The following is a 26,617-nucleotide window of genomic DNA, read 5'->3' as shown; positions in this document are numbered from 1 at the left end:
GCAGGACAACGCCCCTGCACACAAATCTCATGTTGCCATGCAAGAAATTCGTGATTTAGAATTTGAATATCTAGAACACCCCCCTTATTCACCAGATTTGGCTCAGTCCGACTATCATCTCTTTCCTCAACTGAAAATAAGTTTAAAGAGTCGTGAATTTTCTTCCAACGAGGAGGTAATAAAAGCTGTGGAGGTCTGGTTTGCAGAGCAAGAAGAAACATTTTTTTTGAAAGGTCTAGAGACGTTGCAGGTTCGCTGTAATAAATGTATACAATTGAGAGGAGAATATGTTGTGTAATAAAATATTTTGACATTGAAATTTTGTTTGGTTCTATAGTAGGCTAAGAATTTTTCAATATATCCTGGTCGTTCTACGAAACTAACGTTACGGAAAAGAAAATTGCCGAATGGAAAAATAACCGAATTGCATCAATCCAAAAGTGGGTTGAAATGGTCTGTCACTTTAATAATCATGAAATTCCATTTTCAAATTTACGAAAATTACCAGAGTTCTTTGTCTGCCTGCCTGGCACAACCGCCTCTACGGAAAGAATATTTTCTTTAATGAATAGCTTTTGAGAAGAGTGACAATATTCAATAGACACACAAAAAGCGATATTACTAAAGTTAATTATGAAGAAAATTGTACAGAATTGTATACATTGCTTTTGTAATTGGTAATTTTGTTTAAAAAAATTTGATTCATTTAAAAAAATATATCGATTTTTACCATATCCAAAAATACTATTTATTATATATAATTTTTATTAAAAAAATAATCATATTTAAGTTATTTAACTTAATACACCCCTTCGCTATAAATTCCCGTTCTGGATAATAGAGTGAATGATAAAAAACTTAATTTGACTATCTTGACCTAATCAAATAAAATTTAATCAGAAAATAGATTCCAAAATAATTATTTTACATCTTCTTCTTTTAGTACTGAGTCCGTTATCGGGCGTTGGCGATCACATTGGCTATTATAATTTTGTTCACCACATCTTGGATGAGTGAACTAGTTGTCTGACCGAACCACTGGCGTAAATTTGTCAACCATGATGTTCTTATTCTTCCAGGACTCCATTTTCCCTCTATTTTCCCCTGGTTGATAAGATACAATATACTATACTTATCAGGATTGCGTATTACATGTGCGAAGTAAAATCTTACAATCTCTCTCTCTTTTGTACCATATCGTCCTCATTACGCACTCTATCCTGCCTGCTGATTCGGAGCATACGCCTATATATCCACAGTTCAAAAGCTTCGAGCTTTTTAAGAGTTGTTTCCATTTATTTTACATATTTTCCTATAATTGCATCTGGTAACATCCTCAAATGGATTAATTGCTAACAAATGGGATAAATAGAATAAAGAATACGCAATGATAATAGTAAGATAGTAATGATTATGTTCAGTATATTACGCAGAACTAGGAAAATTTTAATAAAGAAAGAAAGAAAGAAAGAAAGAGAGAACATGCAGTAACAGAAAATGTTTATAGTGAAAGAATAAAAGAATTATTATAACGTTATAGTCAAAGTGAAAGTCTTAAAGGTGTGTTCTGGCCTACAAATTTGAAAAAATCGATTTTTTTTGTATGTTTTGAAAGCTTGGACCCTTAAGAATATTTCCTTAAATGGATTTTGTGACGTAACGACTAAGCCGGCGAGTGGAATGAGTTCTTTTACTGGAATTGTTTCTCAAACTTTAAGCTTTAAGTTTTTCTCAAAACTACTTTTTTTGAAATGATGGATGTGATATCTCAAGACTGACCAGCTCCTTTGAAATTTGGTGGAAATCTTTTTTATATACCTCTCTATCACGTCTGTCTTGGACATTGACTAAGGTCAATACGATAGCATCTTTAAAGATTGAAAATTTTTCAATTTTTTTTTGTTCCAGATCACTACAAGAGGTTGAATCATGTCAAATAGGGTGCACCATTTTTTGCAGCTCCCACTTTTTTCCGTTAGTTTAATTTGATCAGTTATTAATTTCAGGCTGGAAGAAGCTACCATAGTTCCCACTAATATCATTAAATATCTAAGAATCCTAGTGCACAACCCACTAAGTTTTCAAAAACATATTAACTATAATATAGCACACAAGGCAGATAAGATGTCAAAACTAATAAGAATTCTCCCGAATTTGTGTGGACCAAACAACTGCAAAAGTGGTTAACATGATATCTCAAGTTCCACCCGACCGATTCCTTTGAAATTAGGTGGAAATCTTGGTTTTATACCTTTCTATCGCGTCTGTATATATATATATATATATAAATAATATATATATATATATATATATATATATATATATATATATATATATATATTATATATATATATATATATATATTATTTATATATATATATATATATATATATATTATTTATATATATATATATATATATATATATATATAATATATATATATATATATATATATATATATATATATATATATTATATATATATATATATATATATATATATATATATATATAAATAATATAAATATAATTTTTTTTAATTTCTTAGACCTCCTTCATATATTAATGCATCTAAATGTACTTGTTTTTAGGTCTTTTCTGTTTTAAAACTAGTTTTTTTTGATAATTTTTAAAAGATAGATAAATTTGAACTTTGTTCTAATAAGAAAAATTAATTTTTCCCTGGTCCCTACATCTCAAATATATAGCAGTAATAAATTAAATTATTTGTAGTTTTATTAGAATTTACAAAATAGAGCTATAAATTTTACTTAAATTATTTAGATCTTTTTAATCATTTATAGCTTTTTCATTCTTATGAATGTGAACCATTTCTAAAAATTCCCTTTTTCGTGTATTAGATTACGTTCGAGAATTTTTGAATCTTTATAATTGAATTTATGTTTTTTTTTTGATATTTCATGGTTCGTTAATACATTTCTATTTTTTTTCGTATTAATGACCTCTTAGTCTATTTTCTAAATACTGAGATGTTTGCCCTATGTAGACAGCTCCACAATTAGTACAAGGCACTTGATATATAATATTACTTCTTTTGTTTTTTGGTATTTTAGATTTTAATTTAGTGAAATATTTGGATAATGTATTCAAGCAGAAATTCCTTTGTCTATCTTCGGAACTTATTAAATGTATTTACCATTTTTAATTCTGAAGAATTCTTCTTAAATTCTTTTGAAGAATTCTTTTTGCCACCGTGGAATTTTTTACCAGATCAGAAGTGGGTATAGTTAAGTAAATGTCAAAATTCTATCTTCTAGTGGGATAGGTATGAATGGGTCTCTCAGTTGAGTTGTGAAAGTGTTTACGAACCAAGACTAGCTAAACTTTAGGAGCAGTCTACACGCATAATATTTTCAATAACGAAACTACAAGTCTCTGTACTGAGTTGCTTCGTGATATTTCTTCTGTTCAATGTGTTTCATTATTCTTGATCATGTTGTGGCCATATATTATAGCAGAATAACAAAAACCATGTTTAGGATACCATAAAATAGAGCCACCTTGCGGTTGCACGACATTCAGGAGCACTTTTGATCAAATGAGTCTACTCCGCCTTTCGTTTGATTGAAAATAGAATCATGTAAGGTTTAGCAATTGAATCATTTATTACAGTATTTTCATCACAAAAGGATAAGAGGTATACCATCTTTGCATGTTTTTGCTTATACAATATAAGTGTTAGGGGGCCAACAAAACATAGAGCTGCCAACCGGATGTGACCTCGAATTCTTCAATTGTGCAGAATCAGTTTATAAAACATTTGAAGTAAACTTTTCGCTAATGGTATGGATGTAATCCGGTTGTCACAGGTTATGTTTCTGTTCGATCCATATCACGTCAGATCCAGGAATATAATTAATTCGACAATGTATTATAAACAGTGCTCAAACATTTCTAGCTGGAATAAAAGCATAATTTTGTCGAAGAATTGATCTTAAAGTCTAATCATCCATCCTAAAGCATGAATTCAAATCTTTTTTTACTCATAACTGATATGTATCTTGTACTAGAAAAGGTAGGATCAAAACGTTGATCTGTTGGAAGATTATTATCCTTCATGACTACAGGCAAAGTCAATAATCTAATAATAAGTTCTAAATCAGTGATATCTCTATGAACTGCAATTTTCACTACCTTTCAGCGTTTGGAGATTTAGAATTTTATTAATTATGAATAAATTAAAAATTTGTGCAGGGTCGCTTTCTTCAGAGGGACCAGATTCTTGCAAAGATGAAGCGTATTCAGTCACATAATTATTTTAATCTTTGCTTTCACGTTGTCGATAATCTAGTCGTTCTCATCTTCGGAATCTGAATCTTCCAAAGAAGGACAAAAGTCACACAAACTTACACACAAAGTTACACAAAGCCTAAGCAAACGTCTCGCAGGCGTGTTATACTTGGATAAATGAAAAATGTTACCGAGGTGGCAAAAAGCACGATGCGCTAGCCTCAACCGTTTGAAAGACACAACCGATATTTAATTGGGTGTAGAATATGCTTCTTTTTTCTAGGTATATAACCTTAATTAACTTTTTCTCTGCAATGCCCTTCTATAGTCGGACCAGTGAAGCTTCCCAATTTTAGATGTTCTGTGCTTGTCCTTGCCACCCCTAAGTCGGGCTCAAGATTTTCAACATTTTGCAACTGACTAAAATAGTCCCATAAACGTATTCTAATGGATTTTAGAAATTATTGATAAAGTAATACTAGCAGAGAAAAGGTTAATTACTTTGAATGTGTTAAATAGAAATAAGTCTATAAATGGTTGTGCATGCTCCTTTTAATATCACAGTATATACATAAATATACATTGACCTGATAATATAAAGTAGAATTGATATTATATATAAAAATAAATACAGCGTTTCATGATTAGACTTTTAAAACCACATTCAATAAAAATTAAAAATTTTATAACTTTCTACACAAATTCTAATATGTTCTTATTGCTTTTATAGCATACAAGCTTTTCGTAGATATTCACTATTTGTATAAAATTGGTTTAAAGACCTCCTACTTTCCCTGTTTGACCTAAAACTAAGCGATGATATGCGCCATTCATTTGTTCCAAGAAAATAAATGTCAAAACAGTATGAGGTCCCAGTCGTAAGTAGTATGGAAGAAAGCCCTTCCATAGGGAAAATATTCCTTCATTCTTTATTACTTTGCCCAGTACGTCTATTGGTCCAGAATATTCAGCGACTCCGCACAGTGATTTCATATTTTGTAACCTATAACAAAACATTAATGCAGTTAATAAAATTGTGTATTTTAGTATATGAATTTTAAAATAAAATCGATAAATGAATACTCTATTTTGGATTACATAAAAAAAAATGCAAAAGTCAATTCAGATGGATACCTATTGTTTTCTGGTTTCTATATATATTTTGCTTCGAATGGTTGTTATTCATATTTGAATTCAATACTTTTATAGATGATTTTTTGCAATCACTTATATAATTGTATCAGTTGGTATTATTTTCAATCATTTTCTCACAGTTTCAGTGATATATAGCATAATTTGTGTTTTGACTTTTTGATTTCTTACCAAATTCTAGAATTTAATACCGACTTTATGAGAAATTTGTATAAACTTAATGTTAAAAGATTCCCATAGTATTTTTAGTTTGCCCGTTAGTTTAACTATGTTAGTTAAGTATCTTTTTTCAATAATGTATCTAATCAAAGTGGTACATACTGATTTTAAAATCTTGTCAACCCATTCCTTATCACATTAGGATTCTAAAAAGTCAGTATCCAGTAGAACTTGAATGAAATTTGCAAAGAATAAACCCTCTTTAATTATTATAACATAATTGGAAAAATGGTTAAGAATGTTACAGATATAATGCCAAAAAAATGTGAGATAAACTTGAAGGTGTAATATAAGAAAAAATAAATATTACAATCCAAAAATATACAAAATTATGTGTCTAATCTGGTATATAATTAGGCAATATTCTTACCTAGTTTTAGCAATATCCAAGGGCATCGAAACTATAGTTGTAATGAGCCCAGAAATCATGGAAGACACAAAATGTAATGGTATACCATCTTTCATTTGGAAATATTGGACAATTAACTGTTTGGCTTGGGAGTAAGTAGATAACTGGGCTGCATTAACTGCTACAGCACGTCCCATAGTTGGTATAGCTCCTCTCCATAAAGTGAAAAGACCTTCTTCTCTATAAATTCTTATCAACGCATCATTTACACTTTTATAGTTTCGTCTTTCTTCTATAGGTAGACGCCCATCAGCAGTCATGCGAATTAAAGATACTTCAGCAGGTGTTCCTAGATACAAAAGCAGTAAATTTGCATTATTTTATGAATGTTTGCAGTATATGGAGTAAAAAAGATATTTACCATTATGTTACAATATAGTTATGATACATACTTACCAACAAATGCTCCCGCGACACCAGCTGCCATACCAAATAATAATTTGGTAAAGAAACCGGGAGGTGTTCCATCAGGAGATTTGAAAGTATCAAATAGATAGGTATATACCCCCAATCTTGTTCCTGTGTAAGTCAATTGTCTCAAAAGCCCAGCAGAGAGACCATTGTACATAGCAAGTACTCCCTCTTGACGTATTATAACTTGGCAGGCATGGAAGGTACTTCTATATTCTTTGGCTTTGCCACCAGCACCACTCAACTGCATGCGATTTTTAACCAGGTCCAAAGGTTGGACAAAACAGGTGGCACCCATTCTATGAAAAAGTAAACTATGTTACAATGAGTTTAACTATTTGTAAGTCATATTATCGGTTTTTACCTCAAACTTTAAAAGCAATTTCTTAATATCTCTTCTCTGCCTGATTATTTCATATGGAAATTTTAGTAGCCTTAAACTTATTATTCCATCAAACATTTTTAAAATAAATATGTTCAACATCAATTTTCATGAAATTCCAATATTGTCGTGGTTCCAAACTTTCTTATAGCAAATTCATTTTCTATTTCTTTTAAATTTTCGGTAGATGCAGCATAAAAAAGTTACTTATTTATTGCTTCTCATTGTGTTTTCAACTCAACTTGAATTTGAGACAACATGAATTATTTTATTGCTAGAGTTTCCATACGGAGTCTAGATTTACAAAAAGGTGTTACAAATCCGTCACATCATAGTAAAAGTGATGCACAAATCACATTTGTTGAGATGAACAACTTTAAACAGTATAATGATCAATTCAATAACTGTCCATTTGAGATCTGTGTAGTGTTGTATTTTCATTATTATTGAATTATTTACTATTATACATTAAATAAAAATCTGTTTAGTGTTCTTTTTTATATTGATATCCATGTAGTGTTAATTTAACAATTTTCCACCAATAATTAAAACAAAACTAATGTAATCACAAAAACACATTTTTGATGAGAGCATAACATCAACTTCTGTTCCATGGAGGACAATGCTAGAATAAATTTTTCAAATGGTTGCAAAGATATTATGTGGAAAGAAGTATACCTGAAAATGTATAACATTCTAGCAAATGTCACTCCATTTTTGTACTCATTGTAGTTTTTTGTTTCTTCAGGTACTCAAAGTTTTATGAACTTAAAGATTATTTATGAAAAACCATGTAACATTATTATCATTGTGGTAAAACCATTTGAAAAACCACCATATTCGTCTTTTTCTTTTTTCGAAATGCTAAAATGGAATGGACCCATTTTCAATTGATAGGATAAAAGGATTTTCTCAACTATCACTGTAGTCTTCTTCTTTAGAACTCTTTGAGGTATCGAGATTATAGTTTTCATTCTCCTTTTAAGCATTTTTCCAATCTTTTCTATACTTTGCTACTAATATTTTCTCCTTTCTTCCTCCTTCCTGTACTACTTGTAGCTACGTTTACCTGGGTCTTCCTTTTCTTTTTTTATTATATCTTTTTGCTTCTGTCCCTTTTCTTATGTCTTTTTACTTCTGTCCCTTTTATTAGGCTCCTGTTTTAGCTTTTCTACAATTACCTCATTTCTTATCCTATCCATCCTCGTTTTTCTTGCTATTCTACTTCGTTGTTTGATCTATGCAGTTACTCTGTATCTTTTTTCATTACCCAGGTTTCACTTTCTGATATTAAGTAGCTACTATTAGCGAGTTGTATACTTATATGTCTTCGCCTATCAGTATATTCTTAATTCCTAAAAATACGTTTCAGAATGTTTTGAGAAATAATTATTCATTGTTGAAACTATATTATTTCAAAAATTGCCTGTTAATGGGATAACAAATTGAATAAAACGTATTTTGTAATTCATGTTTAGCAGTAATTTGTGACCTAACAATTTCTTCCTTTTTTTCATTAAATAATTTCCATCACCTTTAGTTTGTAATTATTTTCATGGCCACACTATTTATTATGTTCTACTTCCCTTCAAACATTAATACGGTCATTTGTGATATTTCTTCCTACAGATTTTCATTTATACATTGAAAATAGCAGGTTGAAGGGTTGCTCTATTTTAACTCATTTTATATAACTAACAAAACATACTAGTGTTTTCGCCAGTAGTCCTCAATTGACGATACATTTTTTCATACTTTTGTTAATTTTTTAATACCCAAATTCTAAATAAGCATTCTCTATCCTTTCACCACTTCTTGATACAATGTCAAAGTTCAACTTAAATATATAAACATTAGATATGAGAAATAATAACTGATAACTGATGTAATACCCATCATTTTAAAAATCCAAAGACAAATATTTATATAAATTTCTACCATCTAATTTCTATAGAATGTTTTTTTAACAATTTTAGTGGTCAAATTGAAATGTGTAATTATGAAAAATTCTTGAAATATATTACTTCTTTCCATAACTTCTTATGCAGCTATGAAGTATCACAGCCATTAATTCTTTTTATTCCTTATTTCTCTACAGATATCCTGTGTCTGATTTCCTTTCCTTAATTTCTCAGTTTCATGGCAGTTAGATCTACAGTGAAAATAGAACACTGCCAGAAGAAAAGAGCTGACAATATTTGACTAATAAAAATAAATATTCGCTTCATATTGGCCAATTCATGCCAAAGCACTATCAGTTGTTTTATAACACTAAATTGAATAGCCACACCTAAATTGATGTATGACCTTTGATTTTTTGTATTCTTTCCTGCCTATATTCTCTTCTAAATTGCTTATCTCTTTCTTTAAGAATATGTATCCTACTGGAGTTTTCCTCAGCACTGTTTTGTTCCTGCCTATATTCTCTTCTAAATTGCTTATCTCTTTCTTTAAGAATATTTATCCTACTGGAGTTTTCCTCAGCACTGTTTTGTTCCATTGAAACTTCCATTCTATCCATCATTCTTTGTTCTTTCCTAGAGCTTGTGAAATATTCTTCTGTTTTATTTACAAAAGGTACCTATTTAAAATTTGCAATAGTCAACTGTTCTGTCTATAATCAGTGATATAAAATCAGTTTATGATAAAGCATGTTTACAATTGATAATTAAAAATATTTGTTATGGTAAACATTACAAGATAAAAATTCAATATTGAATTATAGTGTCAAAATAAAATTTGAAACTTAACCCTTTCAGTTCCACTCTTAATTTTTTTAAAAAAAACTTCTTTAGTAGATCTTTCACTCTCCAGCATCATTTTTCACTGCACTAAATGAACATATTTTATTTTTTTTAGCGCTGAATAAATACCTTCAAAGGAACATAATTTTCTAGCCATTAAAAATTCTATGCATTTGATAATGTTATCAATATTTATGTGTTTATACATAGGTTGGAGCTATACAAAAGACATATTTGTGTCCCTTAGCAATAGACAAAAAAATGAGGTATGATGGCTACAAACATTCAAGTTGCAATGAAGAAGTTGAAATATAAAACCCATATATTTTGTTCCAAGTGAAAAGTTCATCTGTTTTCCATGAAAGGGAGGTTTTTCCAAATTTTGTTTGGTCCTATCAAAAATTTCAAATAACTTTGTTGAATAAATGTCGTCTTATTTTTGTTTGTATGTTTTCACTACTCTTAGACATAAAGTCACTAATGAGCGACATAACAATAAACCAAGATATACCTTTAAAATGTGATTTTCACAATGGCTAGTTTGAAAGGCATGATTATTGAAGTAAACAATAAAATTAAATAATTTTTAATAATGAAAATAATGAGGTAGTGTCCTTCTGGAGGGGCAAATACACTGAAAGATTTAATCAAATAATTAGAACTTCAACATGGATATTGATGATTAATATATAACTATTAATATTTTAAACATAAAGGACTCGCTGTTAAAATTATTTACGAAAAGGTTTGACAAAGATTTTATATATCTCGTTTGAATCTATTGGTATTTAAAAGAAAGCTCTGATTATAACATTGGTAGATACAAATACAAAGCTTTTTTACATTAAAAAATAATTTCTAAGATTCTTTTGATGAAAAAATTTGCGATGAAACATTCAGTATAATATTTTTCAAACGTAACTATTACCTAATATTTCTATTATATATATAATAATATATTAAACTCACCCTGCACCAGCTCCAAATATGAATTTAAATACATTTGGAATATTTTTTTGTTCTGACATTTTTATTTGCAAATATAACAACCGAAAATTCCAATACTTAAGCAGAATACCAAAATGTAACACCGTAAAGGTGAAAAAGGTCACAGGAATGAAATTTTCAAATCCACTTTTCGTAAATATGTGTTAAACTTATTGGAAATCCCTACTATCCACTACCATCATAAAACATTTTAAAATGAACTTGATCTGTCATGTGATGTTCATGGTCTAATTCCAGTGTCGGGGTGAAGTTCAACAAGAAATACTGATATATTTTTAAATATTAAATAAACTAATAAATCGTATTGAGTGAACATGGTATATTTTAACTTGAGGAGTATACATAGGAAATATTGTGTCATTAATTAAAATGTGGCATTCCGACACTTTTTCAACATTTTATTAATTGGTACATATGTCATGAAATGTAGTGAGATACTTGTTTTGTCATGTTCACTATTAAAAAATAAAACCTTACCATCTCCAAAGAATACCAATGATGCAATAAACTCTTTTTATTTCTTCATAAATTTATTGATGGAATGCTTCCCGTTTTATTGGTTATAATAATAAAGCAATCATATTTAAGAAAAATAGACTGATTAGGTGAAGGAAGCGAATCGTATAACTTTGGTTAGTTTTTTCAGACATCTTAGAAGCTAAGCCGAACCTGTTCAAAAATATGTTTGCTAAATCAATTGAAGGACTCTATCAATAGAGCAGCTGATTTTGACAATTGACGTAACCTGATTCGACTTGAAGGAACATTCGATGAATAGGCAATTTTTTATTCAATCTTGTTATGAGGGTTGCTAGAAATTAGGTCATGAAGCAAATTTCCTTCTTCTGTGTTCCAGTGATTCCAGTATACCCTCTACAAACTTGAAGCTCTACAACCAAACTACCTATTCACCATCTAATGAAGAGAGAAAAGTAAATGTAATACAAAACTTTTATTTGTCTAATATCTTATTTTTAGCGCTATCAATCCTTTTTAGATAATTAGAAAATGGCAAGCAATATTCCAGACTTCAGTCATTGTTGTGAAATTTGTGGATTAGAAGGTCTTTCAGAAGATGAATTTAGAATTCATACCCATACAGCACACGTTGACGCAAATGGTGTTTGCCCATTTTGCGAATTATCATTACCCAGTGTTGCAGAACTTATTTTACATGTTAACCAAGCACATTTAGATTTTTTGACACCAGAATCCGAGCAAAATATAAGCTTTATAGATGATCCTAGTCCTACGTAAGTAAATGACATATATTTATTATAAAAAGAGCAATGTTTTTACATGTTACAAATACAATTAATAGATTAATTACCTTGTTTAATTCCATAGTTTGTGTCAAAAAACTTCTCAACAATGTTTAACAGAGTTTATCCTTATTCTGATATTAAACGAACATAGGTGATATCAATTAGTTACCCTTAAAATTAGAACTTTGTCATTCTTAAGGCTCAAAATAAATATTGCTTTTAAAAGAAAGTGATATTATTAGAACTTATATTTCTCTGACACAATTAAAAGCTGTTGGAATAAATGATAAAAAGATATAACAAACATAGAAAGAAGTTGATATGAAAAAGTATGTAGTATGTAAATTTGATTTATCTCAAGTAGTTGAAACAAAATTTACACTAGCATATTACTGAATTTCATTCCACTTTTTGACTAGAATCATAAAATACTGATTGACATTGTTTCAATAATTTATGAGAATATGTAATATCAATCTGTAGAAGTTAATTTTGCAAGTTTACTATTTAATATTTACAAAATTTACTAATAACTTGATAAATAAAACCTCAACTTCTATGTTTTTTGAACTGTAGTAATTGAAGAGGATTAACTACACATGTATTTACTGATCCTCATTAGTTATACTGCTTCCAATTCTGATTTTAAATTTACTATCACAATAAAGAACATATTATTGATTATATATAAATTTATTGTATAAACTGTTGAATTTTTCATTTTAATTCAATTTCCACTTACCTGAAAATGAATAAACCCCTACTAGTAATTGAAATATTAAAAATAACAGCTATTATTTATACATCGAGTATTGATTTTACAAGTAACTTTTAAACTTTTATTAAGTGATACTCAAAAATGAAAAAATTTCCATTTCAATTATATTTGAGATAAGTGTAAGCAGTGGAGAATTTACAGTTTTGCCGCTTGAATGCAATTCTTCTTTTGCTGTCTCCATTGACCTCTGGAATTATTCAACTTACATTTTCTATTAATGAAATTTCAACTTTATAATTGAAGAACTAACGATTCATGTAAGATCCTTGTTTTTCTCACGTGTCAAGGAGTTGTTCAATAACTCAATTCTTAACATATTTTACAAAGCGTTTAGCAAATTACTTTTCTTTCTATAAAATTTGGAACTCATCTTTTCCATGTGAAAAATTTAATAATAATAATAATAATTTTTAATTTTGTAAATAAATGAAAAAAATTTTAAAAAAATGTGCCTCCCCTTGAAATCTTCCGCCCTAGGCTTAAGCCTAGTCTGTCTGCTGGTAAATCTACCACCTGTGTAAGAAGTGTTGGTTCTAGTTTGAAACGCCAAATGAAATGAAACATAGTTCTTTGAAAAGGCTAGGGTTATTAGCAATGAACTATGTGTTCATTTTATATATTTCAATATTAACATTTAGAGTAGATACTAACAAAAAAAACATGTACAAAGTAACTTAAGTAACAAATTAATGGGAAAAAGAACCAAACAGAGGTATTAATAGATGATACAAAATGACATAACAGAGAAAACAAGAGCTGGATCAAGGTAGGGAGAAGATCTGAACAGAATAGAAGGCCTATACAGAGAACATGTAGCTCAAAATATAGGTAGATGGAAAGACTTCAAAGTTGACACAATATAAAAGGCTAGAAAAGAGAAAGATGATTAAATTTGTTAAATAAAATAGCATGGAGCTTACATTATTTATTGTACCTAATACTAATTTTATAACATTAAAAATATTTTTTGGGTAATTCTTGAAGTAATCCAGTGTATTAAACATTTTTAGTTTTTCTGAAAATGTCTTTGTTTGATTCATTGTATTAACCAAGTATTAAGAATTGCTTAAGTTTGTAGATTCCAAAAAAATAACATTTAAATATTTATCATTTATTTTCAAAACTATGTATTGTATGAAATATTTTCCACTAATTAAATTGATAAAATTTGTAGTACAATGTATCTATAAATTTACAAACTTACATCAAAATCAAGTACAAATTTGACTGAATAAGTAAAGTAGTGATTTGGAAAAATTAAACAGGTTTAATCATTAAAAAAATTTTATTGTCATTTTTATTAATGCTTCCATTAGATGTAAACAAAAAAATATTTTTTTATTAATGCTTCCATTATGTGTAAACAAAAAAATTATTTTATCAAAGGAATTGATTCACATGAAATAATAAATATATATTTTGCCAATTCAAATAAAAATTTCACAGAAATGCTTTGTCACAATCATGTAGGTGAAAATGAAAATTGAATTTCATGAAAGCAATATACACAATGTATACAGATATGTTTTTGTTTTCTAGTGAATACGGTGGAGGAATTAATGGGGAAGACCACTGGAGCCTCGCTTCATACTCTAGTCACAGTAACAGTACAAAAAATGTAGGATCCTTAAAAAGTAACATTAATATAAATTCGAATCCTAAGGTAATTTGTACATTAGTATATGATATTATTAACAAAATCAACAAACCACTTCTGCCAAATAATGATGAGACTTTGGAAGGCTATTTGGAAATCGAAATTCTATATCAGTTCAATTTGTAACCTAGAAAAACCTTTAATTTTTACTGCTTCGTTATTCAACTTCTTATGTTTACATCTTTATAGTTTTTCAGTGACGGAATTTACATCTATTTTTATGTTGAAAAGCCAATAAACTGCATGTTAATAAAAATTACCTTATAGATAAAGTATAAGCAGATGATTTATAAACTCATCAGCTGAATGCAGTAACTCACAGATAACTGAGGTATTAAATGGAAGTAACCCATTGACATCTTAATTTTCTGAACATTGAGTCTGATAGTTTTCTAAAAACCTTTATGTAGTTGAGAGTTGGCAGTTATTTTTTTTTTTCTGAAATTGTGTGATATTCTCATTTGAAAAAATTAAAGCTGTACCTTAAATGCTGAAAGTCATTATTTAAATACATACATTCTCTTCAACTCTTTTTTTTTGGTTATATATTTTATTTCTGTACTGTATTTAGTACTTTAATTCTAGATTAATTAGTTCTGCTTAAAATGTTTTCATGAAGTATTATCATTATCTGATTTTATTTATTTAGTTTAAAATAAACATTTGTTATTGAAGGTGAATGGTGGAGGAGAAGTTAGTCCAAATAAAGCCAGCCATGGACATGGATCTCCATTACGTACCAATTTAGATCTTAAACTAAAAAATTCTCCGTGCACTCTTCAGTGTCCAATGTGCAATTATACGAGTACAAATGCATACAAATTAGAAGAGCATGTGAACAGGTAAAATCATCATTCATTGAAATTTCTACTCCTCCACAAGTTTGAAATTATTTTTATCAAATCAACTTTTACAATGATTATAGTTGTTGTGAGCAGAACTGAATTGCTGAACAGAAGATAACCAATAACCAATTTCATGCAGCAATTCTCAATTATTGTTCCTAAGATATTGACATTATTTTGATCGAAAATCTGATTACAGTTCCAAAATATATTTTTTTTTAGTGTTAAAACCCAAACTTTGTAAACAATATTTTTCAAATCTTATAAAAATAATAAAATAAATTCCTTTAAAATATTTTGCTTACTAGATCACATAACTCCTGAAATAGGAGAAAATACAAGAAATTATTTTTATGGAGGAAATTCATAACTCCATAACAAAGCACTAATCTCCATAAAACCTGAGGTGGCAAAACTTACAACTTTATTTGACTCAATTATACAACTCAGCTTTTTAAATAGTTGTTAAAAGTGTTAAATTACTTGAAATAATTTTAGCAAAATTTTGAAAAAGTTAGTCAGGTGGTTTTACAATTAAGTATTTGCATAATAAAAACAACTTGTCTTTTGGAATTATTTATTCTCTCATATTGATGTTTATAATAGGCATTTTAAATTGCTCAAGTTTGAATCTTCTATTTGATACTTATTTGACTTAAATTATATGTTAGCATGACTGTGGACCAAGAAAAATGTATGAGTAAAACTTTAATACCAACAATAATAAAATGTGAAATATTTCAATGGATTGCAGGAGTCATTTTGATCTGAGTTCTCCTTCTGTTGATGCCAACATCACATCGACCACAACAGAACAATATGTATGTCCACTATGCTCTAAAAATTTTGAAACACCTCCAGATTTAGAATTACATGTCAATATTGAACATCGTGATATACTTTCGCCTGCCAGTCCAACGACTCAGTCCTGTCCAGTTTGTGGCATTGCTCTTGATGGTGATATAAACGTAAGTATATAAAATCTATTAGCTAATATGATAATTTGTTCCTCTCCACACATTAAAAACATCTCAAATCATTTTACTTTTCAAATCCTGTAAATTTTATTCAATATCCCTTTACTTATTTTGTGGAACACACTCATCATTCCAAACAGTTTCCATAACTTTTTGCAATCTGGTCGTGAATTTTTCTGCTTGCCTCTTTTGAATCTTCATTAATAATAATAATTTTTTTACATTCTTTACTGGTTTATGATTGTTAAAGATTTTTTTAGTATAGTTAAATAGCCACTTCTGTATTGCAATCCGTTTGATTCTATATAGATCATGAATTTTTAAATCTTTGGTTCTATCAATAAACAAAAAAATAAATTTTCATTCTATATTTCTCTTCACTTTCTTATAAATCGTTATATTTATTTATCCACTGTTTTCAGAGTGAAAAAGTCGTTAGACACGTTGAATCTCATTTTCCTGCTGGATCTCCCCAACCAGCAGAGCGAGCGGCTCTTAGAGAAAGAGAGCAGCGGGAATTCGAAATGCTACAAGCTCAATATGGAATGGATAATCAAGGGAATTTTAAAGAACAGACAATAACCAACATGCAAAGAGCTGTTTATGCTGGAGAAATGAGCGTTTCGGATTATTATGAAAGAACTTTAGATTTAAGAGCAGCAGAAAGTTGTGGGATTGATGATGGAAGCTCGGTAACGAGAAGTATTGTAAGTTTATTATGTAATTGATATATATATATATATATATATATATATATATATATATATATATATATATATATATATTTCAATACTAATTTTAACAGAAATCCGTAATATTTTCCCAATATTTTATGTTACTTCTTTATAAGACATCATCATGCAATTTTAAGAAATAAAGTTGTTTTCAAGTTGATGCTTGGAAATAGAACAAGTCATTTTCAAAATTGATTAGTTATTACTTCAAATAATTTCACATATTTTCACCCATTATTGCAAATTACAATGAAAAGTTTTTTATTACTTCTTCTATTTTGAGGAATAAATCTTGATATTATTTGTATATCTTTTTAATTCATACCTAATCGACTCAAATAGTCATTTTTGAAATTAGCTTCATAAAATACTTGAAAAATATGCGTTTGCACATCAAGTTAACTGTAGAGTTGTTATTGATGAATTATTTTAGGTACCTAGAGTAAGAGCAATAAGCAATAATGCTACCAACGTGATAAGAACTCTCCTATGCACTTGTGTAGATCACTATGCTTCATCGTATGGTGATAAAGGATGGGGTTGTGGTTATAGAAACACTCAGATGCTCATATCTAGTCTGCTTACACACACAGGGTATAATGAAAAATTGTACAAACTTTGGCAAGATCAAAAACCACCGAGGAGTTCTGTTCCTAGTATATCCAGAATTCAAGCTCTCATTGAACAGGCTTGGGCACAGGGTTTCGATATTCAGGTTAGTTCACTCATTAACACATAATCCATATATCCACACATAAGAATCTATATGTACATTAAATCTGTGATTAATATAAGGTATTTTATAAATAAGTCCTGCTGATCATAATGAAACAACTTTTAAAATTTGAAAATTGGCATTGGATTTGTTTATACTTGTTATAAGATATGGACCATCATTATATCATCTGCACTTGAAAAGAAATTATCTCTTAATTCATAGTTGTGGGCGGCCAGGGAGCACATAGGCCCGTCGTGTCCAAATTCTCTCTCAATACAGCAAGCTAAATTCAAAAGTACTTGCTTAGCTTACGGTCATCTGAACTTTTACAAATTCTAAGCTCAGTGTAACAATTTGAGGCCTATATTATATATGCATTTTTGGTATTGTATTCCTGCTGATTTGTACTCCTTTCAAAGTGCTACTCTTATTTTATTTCTCTTTGAAATTACAACTTCTGACATGGTGCGATGGTGTTATATAACTTCTGTATTTAAAAATAGTTTAAAATATGACGTTTAGAACCTGCACTATAAAAATTTATTCTCAGATCAAAGAATTGGGCTACAATTGACAATGTCATAGTAGTAGATTAAGTAGATATGAAGTAAGTATATTATGTTGATATTAAATATAATAAAAATATTTTTTCACTTATTCTAGTTTAAGTTTAAAACAATTACATAATTGATGACGTGCATCAATTTCTATGACACCTGATCTATACCTAGTTTTTCTTTCTGCAATAAATTGATGATTTGGTTTACGTTATATAAACCTTTCTCATGGTATTATAAAAATGTTTTGATCGAACAGCAGCATCGCTTTATGAGCCATATAGAAATATATAGCTATATAAACAGTATAATTTTTGTCTATGAAGAAATGTCAACTTGATTCCATTTTTAATATTTTTCAAATGCGTTTGATACCATTAATTATGGATTGCAGAAATTCATAAATATCAAGTTTTCTAATGATTTTGTTAAATTGCTGTGAAGATAACTATAATGTAGGATTCCATAGTTGAATTTTAAAAAATACCTTGTTTCTGTAATACTATATTCTGGTGCCCCACAGGGACCATATAATTATTTTTAAATATATACATGAACGAAATAGTTTGGATTTCAGTTATTGTGATTATTTATAGTTTGCAAAGGAGCTAAAATTACTTATGGAAATTCCTTATGTATCCGACTGTTTTTATTTTTATATGCATCATTCTGTATTTATCATTAGTTTATATATTAATTTTATAATCAGCAAAAATCAGGTTCTAGATGACTTAGCATAGGAAGTTACAAATACCTCAATTTTCTTCTCATTAATAATAAATCAAATAATAATCAAAAATATTTATTACAATTAATAGAAAGTAGTTTCACTTAAATGGCTGTCACTTTTTCTGACTAATCGAAGTGTTATGAAATTTAACACATAGTTTTTTGAAAATTGGTACTCCATAAACGTCATATGGATTTGATAATAGCGGCGTCATATGTGTGTCAGTTACGCGACTTACTGAGTCTTATATGATAGTAAACAAACTTAATTTTTTTAAACAAGGATATTATAAATTGATTAAATTAATTCTTGTACTATGATTTAAAGGGATCAGAACAGTTGGGATGCCGCTTAGTGAATACAAGAAAATGGATAGGTGCAACTGAAGTAGTAACACTTCTCTCGTTTTTTCGGATAAAATGTCAACTGGTAGATTTTTATAAACCAACCGGACCTGGCGGCTCCCATCCCGAGCTTTTTCATTGGGTTCTCAAATATTTCGAAAGCTCAATTGGTGGAGAATTTACACCACCTCTGTATTTACAACATCAAGGTAAAAATATTTTGTGTTTCTACAATAAATTTAATCTTGTGATTAAACTGAATTGTTTGATAAAAAGATATTTAGTTTTTCAAAAATACATTTTTTCATATTATTTGCATAAAAAATTCGGAATTTATCAAATTGAATTAGATTTATATGATATAAAAGCACCATCAAATTAATTATTTCATTTGATGGTACTTAAATATAAATTGAAATAAGGAAATATTAATATAACGTTTTAGTTAGTACCAAGAGGTTACCTAACCTAACTTAACGTTTTATTTATTCTGTTACCAAATGGTATTTTTTGAATCGTTTTAGGTCATAGTCGTACAATTATGGGCATAGAAGTACACAGAGATGGTAGCTTAATATTACTAGTTCTCGATCCAAGTCATTCACCATTACAAATGGCAGAACTTGGGGACACTAATAGTGCATCGAAGGCTTTAAGGCTTTTAAGAAAAAATGAATCTGCGATGAAAGCTAGACAATACCAAATAGTGGCTGTTATAGGAATGATTGAAAGTGACCAACAATACCAGGTAATAAAAGAGTAGTTTTATTTCGAAATATGGATCATTTCTGTTTCTTTAAATATAAATAAAAATTAATAAAATCTAGTAACAATATTGGTTACATTCTGTATTTATAAACACACTTAAGCAGAAGATATATTGTTTTGTATTTTTGCTCCTATTTGACATGGTAAGTCTTTTTCAGCAAAAAGTCCTTTTTAATTAGTTCCTATTTAGTCTTCTGTGTTTTGGAGTTCTAGGAGGGGATTAAGCAATACATTAACGTTGTTTTGAAGTCTCTGTGTGCAGGGCGTTTAGGGCTGTATCAACTGAAAGTGTACTGGCAAGCATAGTACTTAAGAACGACATGTAAAGAACGTCGAGAGGGAACGAACCATAAGTATGTGGCAAACAAGGTGGTCTGATATCACTGCTAAGTGTCAATGGACTAACAGGTTAATACCTAACATAAATTTATGGGTAACAAGAACAAATCATAAATTAAACTATCATTTGACACAAATGCTAACTGGACATGTATGCTTCTAACAGTATTTGTTCCGGATTAAAATTTATGACACATATGTAATAGACGAAGTTTACCACACTTTTTTTGAGTGTCCCCAGTAGGAGAAAGAAGAACCACCGATATGGAAATAGGCGATAAAATTTCACCTGACAATATCGTGGAGCATATTCCAAAGAGTCCGCAAGAATGGAAAGTAATAGCAAATTTTAATAATATCATATTAACACGAAAGGCAGAAATCAATGCAGGAATTTTGAATAAATATATGTATATATATATATATATATATATATATATATATATATGTATATATATATATATATATATATATATATATATATATGTATATATATATATATGTATATATATTTATATATATATACATATATATATATATATATATATATATATATATATATGTATATATATATATATATATATTTATATATATATACATAGGGTGAGTCAGGAGGAGCACACCAAACTCTAGGAGTGTATTATACACATGAAAATAATGTAAAAAAACTCATATGTTCTTATCCGATTTTCATTTGTTTTGAAGTTATAGCATATTAACAAATAAACAAATTATCACATAAAAATTTTCTTAATAATAGCGTTCTTTCAATAAATGTTCAAAAATACCGACTTCTAAACATTTTCTGCTTCGTCTACGAAGACCAATTGTTGCTCTCCCAATTGATTCATTTCTTCCTCTTTAATATGGGCTGCAGCATTATCAATTCGTCTAATTAGTGCATCCCGTGTCTCCACATAAACAAAAATCTAGTGGTGTGAGGTCTGGAGATCTTGGAGGCGAATTAATGGGACCTCTACGACCAATCCAATGCCCTGGAAAATGTTTGTCCAAATGTTACTTGACCTGACGAGCGACATATGCAGGAGCTCCAAAATGAAAGGGCCAATTAAATAATTGTCAACCATACAACACCACACGTTTACAGAAAACCGATGTTGAAAATTGCTTTCGACTGTTGCTTGGGGATTTTCGTCCGACCATACATGATAGTTACGAGTATTATTAATGCCATCACGGGTAAATGTAGCTTCATCCGTAAAGAGTATACTCGATACAATACGATAATTATTATTTATCCACCGACAAAACTCCATACGGTTAGCGTAATCCTCTGGTTATAGGTGCTGTACTCTCTGTAGGTGATAAGGGTATAAGCCTTATTCGTGGAGTGTGTCTATCACCCTTTTTTGTGGAATTCCCAATTGAGTGGCAATTCTCCGTGAGCTAGTAGTTGCATCTTCTACTAGAGGCAGAATATTTTTTACTTCTACCAAACCTTGTCGAGAAGCGCGTTCAGATAATATGTTAGCACTGGGAAGCTTACCAGTCTCGCACAATTTGTTAAAAACTCTAATAAAAACGTTTTTATCAGGATATATTTGGTGTGGAAAATGTTGACGATATTTTTCAGCAGCAGCTGTAGCATTTCCATTACAGAAACCATAAACAAACACCATATTTGCATATTCAAAATTTGAATAAGTATCTGGCATTTTGGAACACCAACAATCACATAAATTTGAAATTAAACGTTACGTACACTGACATTTCATCAAAACGTCAGAATTATCAAATGCCTTTGAGCCTCGAACATGGCATACTTTGATAATTTTAAAATTCAGATATAAGTGGAAAGCTAGATGAACATTTTTAATTACTCCATAACTTGAAAACAAATGAAAATCGGATAAGAACATATGACCTTTATTAGGCCTCTTCTGTTTTAAAATGGTTTTTTTCTATAAATTTTTAAAGACAGATAAAAATGTGACGTTTCGAACTGTTTGCCTTTATCAAAATATTTTCAATGTGTAGTGTCGCATATCATGGCACCTCAGTGATTATACATTGAATTACAACTACGTTTAATTTGTATGCGGAGCCCCATAGCTCAATACCACACATCAAAATGGGTGTGATAGTTTGGATTTCTTGCCGATTATCGAATATAGTTACTGAATTAGTAAGTTGATATGTTTTTTTAAGTATATGTTCCTAAGTATTTTGTAGTTGTGAATTGTTTATTGCTTAGGAAAACTTGTGGGCAGATTTATTTTCTAATGTATAGCTTACTTGGATTGATTTTGATTTGTTTATTTTTATTTTCCATTTCTGCAGCCATCTTTGCTACAAGTGCCCTTCTAGCTGGATTAGTGAGTCGCTGGTATGACAGTGTCATCTGCAACTGTACCCATAACATTTTCATTAATAGGTCTGTTGTATACAATACATAGAGTAGTGTTCCAAGAACACTGCCTTGAAGGACACTTAGTTTTATTGCATAGTTATCAGATGTAGTTTCAGTCATTGTTCTTTGGATTTCTCTTTTAAGTATGATTGCAACAGTTTGAATTATTTTATTTGAAGATATATCTTGATTTTGTAGTTCAGGCCTTTATGCCGATCTTGTGAAAAGCTTGGCTGACATTTTTTTGTATTCTGGGGCTATATTTATGTTGTGATCAATTCTTCATCATAGAATGCTCTTTTTGGAATCTGAATTTATGGAGGGGTCTCCAATTTTCTGTGTTCGGTTCACCATTTATCTTTTTCAATATTGAGAATTGTACGATGCAGTCCGGTCTTGATACTTGTACACATTGCATTGCAAACATGTCAAGTGACATTCTTCATTAGGAATATCACTGAAATGCAAGTTGAATAATTGAATAAATCTAGAATGTTATATAAAGTATTTCATATAAATAGTTCAGTGTTTTGTTAGTGAAATGTGATAAATATGAATAAACGTAACATTTATTTGTTTTTCAGCAAAGTAAAATACTGCGGGGATATAGAATACCACAGGATCGGTGAGAATGGCATAATGTCACAGTTAGGAACCTTCAATCAAATTTATAGTATTAAATTCTTATGAGATCTAGTCACAAATTCCATCACTTCTGTTTCTTCTTTAAAGTACACGTTTGGATTGTTATTTATTAAGGAAGTTTGTAAATATATAAATTGAAGCATATAGATACAATTTTAAAGACATATTGGAGTCTTATAGTTTTGTTTTTGATTTCCTTCAGAACTACTAACTATATTCAGTTATGAATTTCAATTTTAGTGTCATAGTGTTGCTAAAATGTCTCCTTAAATTAACAAAATACTGCAATGAAGGTCGACAATTTCAAAGAGCTTTATTCAAGCTGATCAAAATTTTCTAACATTATAACCGACTTCTCCCACTTGACTAAAGATTCTCATATCATTGTCGGTTTAAATTTCAACTTGCAATTGAATTTAAAAAAAATTCATGGCACAATTTTTATTTTATTTGGACAATTCCACTATTCAGTTTTTACTTAAGTGTGGCTTTACTGCTGGACAAACTACACAGAAAATGTTATTTAGAAAAAAAATGTAGATTATTATGTATACTTAGAGGTGATCGTTTAATTTTAGATCTAATTTCGCATGAAACATTATTATGAAATTGAACAAAAACAGGAACTACTTTTAAAGAATATAGCTGTAGATACAAAAACTATTGCTTGAGAATGTATCATCTAATTCCTCGAAGTATTTTCGACAGTTTCGGTTTAATTTGTGAAGCTTTGTAAACAGCAAAGGGCTTAAACACAGACTTATAGTTTTTAGTAGTCTGCTAACTTAAAAATAATTACTGTCACTTCATTGGTTTCCTCGTTTCAATAATTATCTGAAATTCGACAACCTCTTTTGCATGAACAAATATAACAAAAATATCTTCAATTTGTAGTAACCACAAATAATAATAACCCCAGAAATGCATAATAAATAGGACATTTCTTATATCACATATAGGCAAGAATGATTGTAGCTAACAGTACCCGTACCGGGATTGCACGAGAGTACACTAAAGTCCATTAAAAGTAGTATTTTTATCTTTTACCCTAATCGGCTAGTGTGAAATTTTATTTAAAATTAAGCGACCTTTCAATAAATTGTTATCTAAATAATTAAATACTAAAAAAAGATTTATATGAATAAAAAATCGCCGACTAAATTGAAACAATTTTCGATTAATGGTGCCTCCACAGGCAACAATGTTCTTATTATAAAGGATTCTAATATTGCAAGTGCCTAAAGGTATTTTATTTTCTGTCTAGTCATAAATCCCTCAGAAGGAATAAATTTAAGCTTCAACGGCATTATCATAAGCATTTTAAAAACATTCTAATTTTATTATTAATTAGCTTTTTGTATTAATTTTGACTTGCTTGATACAAAACTAATAATTTTATTTTAGAATTAGTTTTCTTTTTTAAATACAAATTTTCTTGCAACAATTAATAGAAAACAATGCTTCAAAACGCATAAACCTTCTTTTATTGAAATATATTTTAGCTCACCATATATCATCCAGAGTTAAACGCGATTGAAAAAACATGAGAAAAGTAAAAAATGAAGTAGCAGCCTCATTTAAACTAACTGATATGTGGCAACTATGTTAGGTTAGTACGGACTTCGACCTAGATTGGTTGTGGTGGGGTCAATGCCACGTGCTGTCATGATTTGTGACAATATATGTTAGGTGAGGTCCATTTATATTCCACAATTTGGGAAATTAGTTAACTACTTGGTCACCTCCTATATTTTCCCTACAGCCAATTTTTAAGAACTTCTCACTTTTTGTATTTCTAATTCTTCAACAAACTTCAGACAATCTTATTCCAGTATTTGACGTCGTTTTTCCGTCAAGACAAGACACCTACAGAGCATAGTTTATAGTTAATTGTTGTCGGCCCAGGTACCAGTGGTTCAGTTCTGTAAATGTCTTCAGGATTGGGTGTTTTGTAATTCTGATTATCATTTTTGTTATATCTTCAATTATCTTTGGGCAAATCCTTCTGGATATAGTACAATCATCATATACCTTTATGTTTGCCTCTAATTTTTGTATCAATAACATCTTTTAACAATTCCTCTGTCTCTTCTACATCCCGTCTTCTAAGTTGAAGCTTACTTTAGTAGGAGAGTGCTTTGCAACAGCTCATTGCCATTTTTTACTTTGTTATTTTTGATGAGATTGTTTTTAACGCTGTCTGGCTTGCTTTGTAGACTGTTGTGTTTTTGTTCGATTCTTTACTTTCCTTCATCAGTCAGTCTGGAAGTCTTTTCTGTGCGGCAGCTAACAGCAGATACATTTCAACAAGTGACAATTAAAACTTGGTAAAACTATTGCATTTGTATAGAAAAAATAAAGAATGTGTTAAAAGAGAGCACTTAATGGATGAGATGCAAGAATTGATAGTGTTGTAGAACAAACCTGTGGAATGTATCAGAACTATTAGAATGAAAAGGAATACGATAATCATATTAAAATATAAATTATCGTATTCGTATTGATATTCTTTTAATTTTTTTACGTATTTATTATTTGTACCAATTTTCAACCCAACTGATGTGAATTTCTACTAATCTTTCATTGTTTTCAGTTTTCATTTTAATAATTTTGAACATTCACGTACAGATATCTTGAATGTAAAAGACGGTAAGAAAATCAAACACCTTTAACAATATAATTCAAGAGAAAATTCTGTAATAAATTTTGACCCGATTTGTTGACATTGCTTTGTTTGTGGTAGTTATCCTGAACATGCTCTGTCACCAGATTCGTACGCAATTTGAAATTGTGCATTCGCGGTGCTAATAAAACATGTTCTGGATTTAAAAACCTGTGTTCGTAGAGTACATATTTCTAATTCTGAACGTGTTCTGAATACGTCCAATGTATCGTCGAACATGGGTACGGATTTTTAATCTGGCGCATGTGCATTCATCATTTTGTGATATTTACCACGAAATAACCTTTAACCTATATGGTTTTCTACTTAATAGTATTTCAAAACGTGGTGGTTGACTTTATATTTACAAATATCGAGAATAAACCTTCGGCCAGTTAATTATATACATTTTTTCTCTATCTAGTTTTGAATGAAAATTACAATTTTAGATATTCATAAATCGTTCGTAGAGTAATGTATGTTCAGAACATATTCTGAACAAAACATGCGCATTTGACTCATCAAAAGATATTCAGAATACATTCGGAATGTGCCCAAATTATCTACCGCGAAGCTATTATTCTAAGTATGTGGCAAGATACAAAAACCAAATACAGGGTGATTGAATAGTGTTAAAGTTTGTCCTTTTAGA

The 26,617-nt window shown here is 29.5% G+C and overlaps 2 protein-coding genes across 2 annotated transcripts; one reads left to right on the top strand and one right to left on the bottom strand.

Moving 5' to 3' along the window:
* Positions 1–4,784: 4,784 nt before the first annotated feature.
* LOC130901585 (mitochondrial 2-oxoglutarate/malate carrier protein-like) lies at positions 4,785–10,810 on the bottom strand. The gene is made up of 4 exons (XM_057813062.1): positions 10,537–10,810; positions 6,427–6,740; positions 5,992–6,319; positions 4,785–5,253 (listed from the first exon to the last, which is right to left on the bottom strand). Exons 1-4 carry the CDS (start codon positions 10,593–10,595, stop codon positions 5,025–5,027), a joined length of 930 nt encoding a protein of 309 aa, XP_057669045.1. The 5' UTR covers positions 10,596–10,810; the 3' UTR covers positions 4,785–5,024.
* A 400-nt stretch (positions 10,811–11,210) lies between these two features.
* LOC130901661 (zinc finger-containing ubiquitin peptidase 1-like) lies at positions 11,211–23,467 on the top strand. Its single transcript, XM_057813185.1, has 10 exons — positions 11,211–11,513; positions 11,573–11,828; positions 14,158–14,281; positions 14,951–15,117; positions 15,875–16,088; positions 16,520–16,804; positions 17,265–17,546; positions 19,164–19,389; positions 19,705–19,928; positions 23,243–23,467. The coding sequence occupies exons 2-10, from the start codon at positions 11,584–11,586 to the stop codon at positions 23,285–23,287; spliced, it is 1,812 nt and encodes a 603-aa protein (XP_057669168.1). The 5' UTR covers positions 11,211–11,513; positions 11,573–11,583; the 3' UTR covers positions 23,288–23,467.
* The last annotated feature ends 3,150 nt before the right edge of the window (positions 23,468–26,617 follow it).

The sequence above is a fragment of the Diorhabda carinulata genome, chromosome X (genome assembly GCF_026250575.1).
Source record: "Diorhabda carinulata isolate Delta chromosome X, icDioCari1.1, whole genome shotgun sequence".
Taxonomy (NCBI): domain Eukaryota; kingdom Metazoa; phylum Arthropoda; class Insecta; order Coleoptera; family Chrysomelidae; genus Diorhabda; species Diorhabda carinulata.
The sequence above is the reverse complement of the archived record's forward strand: the minus strand, read 5'-3'. Positions and strand labels throughout refer to the sequence as shown.